Here is an 8,548-nt window from a genome sequence, read left to right as displayed (position 1 = left end):
CTTATTGTGACTGGGATCCCAAAGAAACCTTCGCATGGGGAATAGAGGTATCCATAATATCCAAGCATACAATGCAAACAACAGCCAAAACACATTGAAACCAAGAAAGAAGAGAAGAATGGGCAAACTAAACTGGCTTTAAAGAGGAATAAAAACTATGTCCTCTCTTAAAGGCGTTGAAAGAATAACTGGTGTGGTTACGGGTTGCCAAGCAGTACATGGGTGGTCCCACATAACTTGTGACCAAGCACATATGCCAATAGTCCCTTGCATACTCAATTTTGTTAACTTTACCGGTTTCCAGCTGGCACTAGAAGATTTAACCTAATGTTAAGATCTCAGGTTTGTTAGTTATGAAAAATACACATTGATACAAAATTTGTCATTTTTTTCTTTTGGTTGCAGGTATAAGACTTGGTTTGCGATGAGGGGATCATGCATATATCGATTGTTAGTTAATAAGAAGCAATTTTCAAGAATTCCATCACAGTCGTCTCAACACAGGGCACACAGTCTTCAGGTAAATGAATGTTAAAATCATTTACTTTGTGCTTAAATTTTAAGTTGTATGACAAAGAGTATTGCAGAAATATAAAACTGGTATGTATTTTATATACAGTTTATCCTAAACATCTGTGTTATGCAATGTGTCAGAAGTTTTATTTTACCTAATCTTGTGTTATAGTTTGTTTGAATTTCTTTTGTGTTTATTGTTCATTACAGTCAACCCCTGCTATTCGCGGTCTCGAAATTTGCAGTCTTGCCCATTTGTGGTTTCACTTATTCATGGATTTCTGTATGGAACATATACAGTGGACCCCCGTATTCGTGTTCTCAATATTCCCGAACTCGCACATTAGCAGATTTCTCTATGGACTATTTGCTGGAAATTCTTGCTTTCTCAGTATTTTTCTATGAGAAATATCCACAAATTACTGTATTTTCATATCAATTTCATGATTAAATGCATTTTTATGGATAATATTGAAAGAAACCAGTTACATATAAGCATTTCTAGTGGGGTTTTCTTGAGTTTGAACTAACAAAATAGTAGGCAGTTTTAAGCATTTGTATATGGGTTCTAAGTACAGGCAGTCCTTGGTTATTGGCAGGGGTCCCATTCTTGGCGGAGTGCTGATAAGCTAAAACTGCCATTAAGCCATTAACTGAAGCCTGGTGATTCATGGTGTTTATGTTGCTAATAACCAGTTAATGGCGCCGACAACTGGTCAATGGCGCCTCTAATATGTATGTTATGGCACCATAAATCATCAATTTTGTACATGCAACTTCCCGGCAGATATATACTTAGCTTATGTCTCTGACGTCCCAACAGAATTCAAAACTCGCGGCACACGCTACAGGTAGGTCAGGTGATCACCCTCTCCCGCCGCTGGGGCGGGTAGGCGGGAATAGGAACCAATTCCCGTTTTCAGTTCAGATTTTTTCTGTCGCCGGTGCTGACAACATCGTTGTTAGTTCCTCCTGCACGGAATTCTGCTTGCTTTGCTAAGGATTGTTTGGTGAAGTATTCTTTCTTTGGCTTTGGTATACGCTGATTTGGACCGTTATTTGGATTTGCTTAGGATTCTTCATTATGGCTGATGTTGTGCCTGAAACTCGTTTTAGGGTTTGTGTGAAAGAAGGATGTAAGGTGAGACTGCCGAAAGCGGCGGTGGACCCTCACACTATTTGTGTTAAATGTAGGGGGAATGAATGCTCAGTTAGTAACACATGTGACGAATGTTTGAGTTTGACTGAAGTTGAATGGAAGAGTTTGACTGCGTATGTAAATAAGTTGGAGAAAGATAGAATTAGGAAAGCTGCTAAAAGTTCAAGTAGGTCCTGCTCTTTGGATCAGGACAATCTTTCTATTTCTAATGTAATTTCTCCTTCTGCTAACGCAAGTTCAGCTCCTTCCCCCCGCAGCGAAATCGTAGATTCGTCTCGATCGGAGAAAGCTGCAATGGAAGCGTCGATCCGTAAATTGCAAAGGCAATTACGAGAAATGGAAGGTAAGAGTGAAGTGTGCAGTGAGTGTACAGTGTCCCCAGTGTAGTGGAGGGGGGCGTCTGACCGGCTCCGCATTGCTCCTAGGCCTAGACCTCTTTCAGACTCCCATGACCAAGGGAGGAGGAATGTCGAAAGCCGCAAGGGGGATGTAGAGTATTCCCAACGGTCAGGCGTCCCTTCGGCAGGCCCTGTAAGCTCGTCCCAGGCTGCCTTGGACAGCTATAGACAAAGCGTCCTTAGGAAGTGTTTGTCCGACTCGGATTCTACTTCTCCAAGACGCGGATGGAGCTCCGCTTCTAAGTCGCGCCCTCTGAAGAGAGCCTGGAAGGCGCCTGCAGGAGACGCATTAGACTCCAGTCCAGAGCCTTTTCCGGAGTATTCTCCCGCTCAGAAGAAGAGAGCGATGAAGTCTCCTGTTTCTTCTCCGGAAGGAATTCGTACTTCTACAAAGAAGTTCTTGGTAGGACTGCAGGAGCAGCTATCCTCGTTAGTAGGCTCGCTGTCTAAGGAGCCTCTCGCAGGAAGGACGTCTCTCTTCCAGTAAAGAGCTCTCTTAAGAGACGGTCGTCAAGTCGGCGTTCGGACTCTGGTAGGCGCCTCTCTCCTGGAAGGCGCTACTCCCCAACAAGGCCGTTACGATACGCCTCTCCCTTTCAGGAACGATCTACTACTCCGACCAGAAGAGCTTCGTCTAGTAGGATCCCACATTCCTCTAGACGCCCGAATAAGGCGCAAGCCCCTCTCCTGACAAGGATAGTCGACCCTTTCTTAGGAGTAAGAATGTTCTTCTCCTTATAGGCGTTGTCTGAGAGATACAAGCGCCTCTCCTTGCTATCTTAAGGAACAAGATAATCTCCGTTATTCACGGGACGCAGAGAGAGAGAAGAAGTAGTCTTCCCCCCCAGACGTTCTCGGAGAGATTTTAGCGCCTCTCCTAGCAGGCGCCATCGTGATGTTAGAAGTATTCTTCAAACAGGCGTTTTACTCCTTCCTTACGCCCAGAACGGGACGCTAGCGCCTCTCCTCGCAGACGCCAGGAGCCTGAAAAGAGCAGGATGGGTTCTCTACGCTCTACTCCTGTTAGGCTTTCCTTAGGAGTTACGAGTTTGCCTTCTTACGAGAACATTCGGAAGGAAGTAAACCCCTCTCCGGGCAGGAGCCAGGATGAGAGCAGACGTTTTTCTACCCCAAGGCGTGTATAGCGCCTGATAGACGCTACCGATGGAACGCTAGCGCCTCTCCTCACAGGCGCCAAGAGCCTGAAAAGAGCCTGTTACGGGATTCTCGCCCTACTCCTTATAGAGTTACCTGTAAAGATGCGAGCTCTTCCCCTCTCAAGCAGCAAGAACCTCCTGCCTCTACCAAACTTCCTTCAAAGGAAAAGAGCGCTTCTCCTTCTAGGACTCCTTCTCCGAAGAGGCATTCTTCTCCTAATGCTACCTTGAAGAGGTATCTGAGGAGGAACTTCCTGTAGATGCGGTCGTCTCCGATTACAAGAGACTGGCAGCCCTGCTTCTTCAAGAGTTCGGTGACTCTCTTCGTCCTGCAGATCCTCCTTCGCCGGGATCACTGCTTTCAAGCACTAAGCTTTCCAAGTCCTCTTCGTTCGTGAAAATGAATCCGACCCTTTCGATGAAGAAAGCCATCAAGAGCTTGGAGAACTGGCTCCTCTCTAAAAAAGAAGCGGGCAAGACTGGTTTTTTCCTGCCCTCCTTCGAAGTTGGCAGGTAAGCCAGGTGTCTGGTATGACACGAAAGAGCCAATGGGATTGGGCCTCCCTTCTTCAGCTGATGCTGATTTTTCAGGCGTTTAGTGGATGCGTCCTAGAAGACGCGCTCTTCATTCGGCAAAGGCCTCATGGGGAATGTGCGAAATGGACCATTTACTTAAGGGTCTATTTCGCACACTTGAGGTCTTTAATTTTATGGATTGGGCCTTGGGAGCTCTTGCTAAGAGAGCACAGGATCCAGACTTTGTTTCGATGGAAGTTTTAACAAGTGTACTTTCTTGCCTGGATAAGGCCTTGATGGATGGATCTACGGAGGTGGCTTCTCTCTTTGGATCGGCAGTCCTTAAAAAGAGATCTGTCTTCAGTTCTTTTTGACGAAATCAGTGTCTCCTCTACAGAGATCCTCTCTGCTTTATTCGCCCTGTCTAGTCACCTGTTTCCACAAGAGACAGTGAGAGATATATCTAAGTCGTTATCCGGAAAGGCTACTCAGGATCTGCTTGCGCAGTCGGCGAAAAGACTAAAACCAGCAGTACCTTTGGCTAAAAGAGAGAAGCCTGCTTTTCAGCAACCCTTTCGAGGAGAACGACGGCTAGACCCTCTCTTAGGAGTAGGGGACCGGTTAAGAGAGAGATCAGCACGTAAGCCCTTCCCTAAACCACAATGAAAAAGTAGTCCTCCAGACTACATAGGAGCCAGACTGCTGAAGTTTGCGAAAGTCTGGGCTCAGAGAGGGGCGGACAACTGGTCCCTCTCTATCCTCGAGAGAGGATACCTTATCCCCTTCAGGGAGAAGCCTCCCTTAACAACAACTCCAAGGGAGTTAACAGCAAGATACCGAGATTCTTTAAAGAACCAGGCCCTGCTTCAACTAGTAGAAGAAATGATGGACAAAGAGGCGATAGAAGGGTGCAAGACCTTCAATCTCCAGGGTTCTACAACCGTCTTTTTCTTGTACCAAAAGCATCAGACAGTGGAGACCAGTCCTGGACGTAAGTGCCCTGAATTGCTTCGTTGTAAAAAAAAAACGAAGTTCACGATGGAGACGACTTCCTCCGTTCTTGCAGCGCTTCGTCCAGGGGATTGGATGGTGTCCCTGGACCTTCAGGATGCCTATTCCATGTACCTATCCATCCCTCGTCCAGGAGGTACCTAAGATTCATGGTACAGGGCAAAGTTTTTTCAATTTCGAGCCCTATGCTTCGGTCTTGCCACGGCCCCTCAGGTGTTCACGGGTCTTATGAGGAATGTCGCTCATTGGCTTCATATCGAAGGAGTAAGAATCTCGTTGTATCTCGACGATTGGCGGATCAGGGCCCAATCCCAATCAAAAGATCGTTGTCTGGAGGACTTGAAATTAACACTGGATCTAGTTCAGTCCTTGGGACTGTTACTAAACCTCGGGAAGTCCCAGATGAATCCCCAGCAAAGCATTGTCCTATCTGGGGGATGTTCTGATGGATTCTCGGGGTTTTCGTGTGTATCCATCAAAGGAACGACAAGAGAGATGTTTACAGAAAGTGACGACCTTCCTAGAGAAAGAACAATGTTCCGCGAGGGAATGGATGAGTCTTCTGGGGACCCTTTCCTCGTTGGAACAGTTCGTTTCTCTAGGGAGGCTACACTTAAGACCCCTACAATTCTTCTCAGAGAGTAAATTGGGATCAGAAGCACCAAGAGCTTTCGGACTCCTTTCAGCTCTCGAAGAGCATAAAAAAGGACCTCAGTTGGTGGTTAGAGCCAAACAGATTGAATCAAGGGCTCTCCCTTCAGTTGTCGAGCCCTCGACTAGTGTTATTCACAGACGCCTCGGAAAAAGGATGGGGAGCGACTCTAGGCTCGAGAGAAGTGTCAGGCACCTGGAATGGGGAACAGGTGTCCTGGCATATCAACAAGAAGGAACTGGCTGCAGTCCATCTAGCTCTCGTTCACTTCGAACCTCAAGTATTGGGTTCCGTGTTGCAAGTGAATTCGGACAACACGACAGCTCTAGCCTATATAAGGAAACAGGGAGGGACTCGCTCCTTCTCCCTGTTCGAGAAAGCAAAGGAGCTTCTTCTTTGGACCGAGGAACGGCGAATAACTCTTCTAACCAGGTTCATCCAGGGGGAGAAGAACGTGAGAGCAGATCTTCTGAGCAGAAGAGATCAGGTCCTTTCTACGGAATGGACTCTGCATTCAGAAGTGTGCGACGAGATTTGGGACCTCTGGGGGAGACCCAATATCGACCTGTTCGCAACGAATTGGAATGCGAGGTTGGAGAACTACTGCTCTCCGATTTCAGATCCAAAGGCAGTTGCAGTGGACGGTCTCCTTCTGGATTGGAAGGGGATCGACGGGTACGCTTTTCCTCCTTTCAAGATAATAGGAGAGGTGGTAAGGAAGTTCGTTTCGACGGAGGGAACCAAACTGACCCTCATCGCCCCATTCTGGCCAGCCCAAGAATGGTACACAGAGGTACTGGAATGGATGATAGATTTCCCGAGGGCCCTTCCACTGCGGAAGGATCTTCTCAGACAGCCCCACTTCGACAGATACCACAAAAACCTCCCCGCTCTCAGTCTGACTGCCTTCAGACTGTCGAAGGACTCGTCAGAGCGAGGGGGTTTTCACGCAAGGCTGCAAAGGCAATTGCTAGAGCCAGAAGACCTTCAACTCTTCGCGTGTACCAGTCGAAGTGGGAGGTGTTCCGAAGATGGGCCAAGTCCCAGAAAGTATCCTCTTCCAGTACCTCTGTAAATGAAATAGCGGATTTTCTCCTTTATTTTTGAGGGAGAAATGCAATCTGGCCGTTACCACAATAAGGGGATATAAAAGCATGCTCTCATCTGTTTTTAGACATAGAGGCCTTAATATCTCGGAAGACAAGGATCTGCATGACTTGTTAAGGTCCTTTGAAACCTCGAAGGCCAAGACTATAAGACCACCTAGTTGGAACCTGGATGTGGTCCTTAGATATTTAATGTCCGAGAAATTCGAACCTCCTCAAAATTCCTCATTCAGAGACTTGACTAGAAAGTCTCTCTTTCTCTTTGCACTAGCCTCTGCTAAGAGAGTTAGTGAACTTCAGGCTTTAGAAGGAACTGTGGGCTTTAAGGAAGATTCTGCAGTATGCTCCTTTAATCCCCTGTTTTTAGCAAAGAACGAAAATCCTTCTAAACCATGGCCAAGGACTTTTGAGATTAAGGGACTGTCCTCTTTGGTAGGGAGAGACTTAGAGAGGACATTGTGCCCAGTCAGGATCCTCAAGTTCTACCTAGAGAGGAAGAAGCTACTTGGTGGAAATGTAGATAGCCTTTGGTGTTCCGTAAGAAATCCTAAGAGGATGATTTCTAAGAATGCTCAAGCGTATTTTATTAAAGACGTTATCAAAGAAGCGCATGCTTCCTGTGAAGAGGAACATTTAAGGCTTCTAAGAGTCAAAGCACATGAGGTCAGAGCTGTAGCTACCTCTTTAGCGTATCATAGGAATATGTCGATACAGACTCTTGTCGAATCCACCTATTGGAGGTGCAATTCGGTGTTTGCATCAAATTACTTAAGAGACGTGCGAGTCACTTATGACAAGTGCTTCTCTCTCGGACCGTTCGTGTCTGCGGATTCGTTGCTGGGGCAAGGAGCTGAACCTAATCCTTTATAGTTAGTTTAAGTTAGTATTTTTAAACGTTTTTTTGGTGTTGTGTTTTTATGGTCGATTGGAAGGAGTCTTGGGAATGCTCCTTTCAAATCGTAGTGTTAACAAATGTAGTGTGGTCAGGTGGTCGGGATTGGTTTTTCGTGCTCCTTGTTAGTGATTTGGACCTAGGCTCTGTCATGTAAGAGGGTTAGTCCCCGTTGATACGACAAAGGTGAAGGCTCTACCATGTAAGTGGCCAGCCCCCATTGGTATGATCCAAGACAAGGCTCTGTCAAGTAGCGGGCTCGCCCCCATTGACACGATCCAGAAGAGCTATCAGTGTCAGGTCTCATCCCCACTGAAACTCTTCAGGCAAGCAGACTCATAGACAGTAATCATGAAGTCTTCTGCCCAATAAGGTAGGAACCAAGGTTTTAATAAGTTTATATTTATGACCTACAACAGATGTTGTTTCCCTGTTTTTTTATTGTTATTTATATTGAGTAACTATCTCTTACCCGCCACCAAGGGTGTCAATCAGCTAAGTATATATCTGCCGGGGAAGTTGCATGTACAAAAATGATATTGTTAGTATACAATAAAGTTTTGTACATACTTACCCGGCAGATATATACGATGAATGCCCACCCATCCTCCCCTCAGGAGATAGGCGTAAGAGAAAAATCTGGTCTGAAAACGGGAATTGGTTCCTATTCCCGCCACCCAGCGGCGGGAGAGGGTGATCACCTGACCTACCTGTAGCGTGTGCCGCGAGTTTTGAATTCTGTCGGGACGTCAGAGACATAAGCTAAGTATATATCTGCCGGGTAAGTATGTACAAAACTTTATTGTATACTAACAATATCATTTTTATGGCACTAGATGAGCGACATAAAACCCAAGCGCCTCAGCGGCGTGGTTGGTGTGGTATTAGCGTCCCACCTTGGTGGTTGCGGGTTTGATTCTCGGCCATTCCACTGAGGTGTGAGAGATGTGTATTTCTGGTGACAGAAGTTCACTCTCGTGGTTGCTGGATAACCACTGGTTCCATGCAACATAAAAGCACCATACAGACAAACATAAAACTCAATCGCCGTTAACCGAGTCCACCGATAACCAGGGACTGCTGTGGGTTCTAGCTGTTTGTGGGGCGGGGGGGGGGGGGGGGGGGGGGGTGTGTCTGGTCCGCA

At 46.5% G+C, this 8,548-nt stretch overlaps 1 protein-coding gene across 2 annotated transcripts in view; it reads left to right on the top strand.

Moving 5' to 3' along the window:
- The first annotated feature begins 409 nt into the window (after positions 1–409).
- LOC135203154 (probable cytochrome P450 CYP44) overlaps positions 410–8,548 on the top strand; it is a 168,037-nt gene continuing 159,898 nt past the window's right edge. For both annotated transcript variants that reach the window (XM_064232830.1, XM_064232831.1), the window contains exon 1: positions 410–520. In XM_064232830.1, the coding sequence (XP_064088900.1) occupies positions 425–520 (96 nt within the window). In that variant the 5' untranslated portion in view covers positions 410–424. The remainder of the gene's footprint in view (positions 521–8,548) is intronic.

Source organism: Macrobrachium nipponense, chromosome 33 (genome assembly GCF_015104395.2).
Source record: "Macrobrachium nipponense isolate FS-2020 chromosome 33, ASM1510439v2, whole genome shotgun sequence".
NCBI classification, from domain to species: Eukaryota; Metazoa; Arthropoda; class Malacostraca; order Decapoda; family Palaemonidae; genus Macrobrachium; species Macrobrachium nipponense.
The sequence above is the reverse complement of the archived record's forward strand: the minus strand, read 5'-3'. Positions and strand labels throughout refer to the sequence as shown.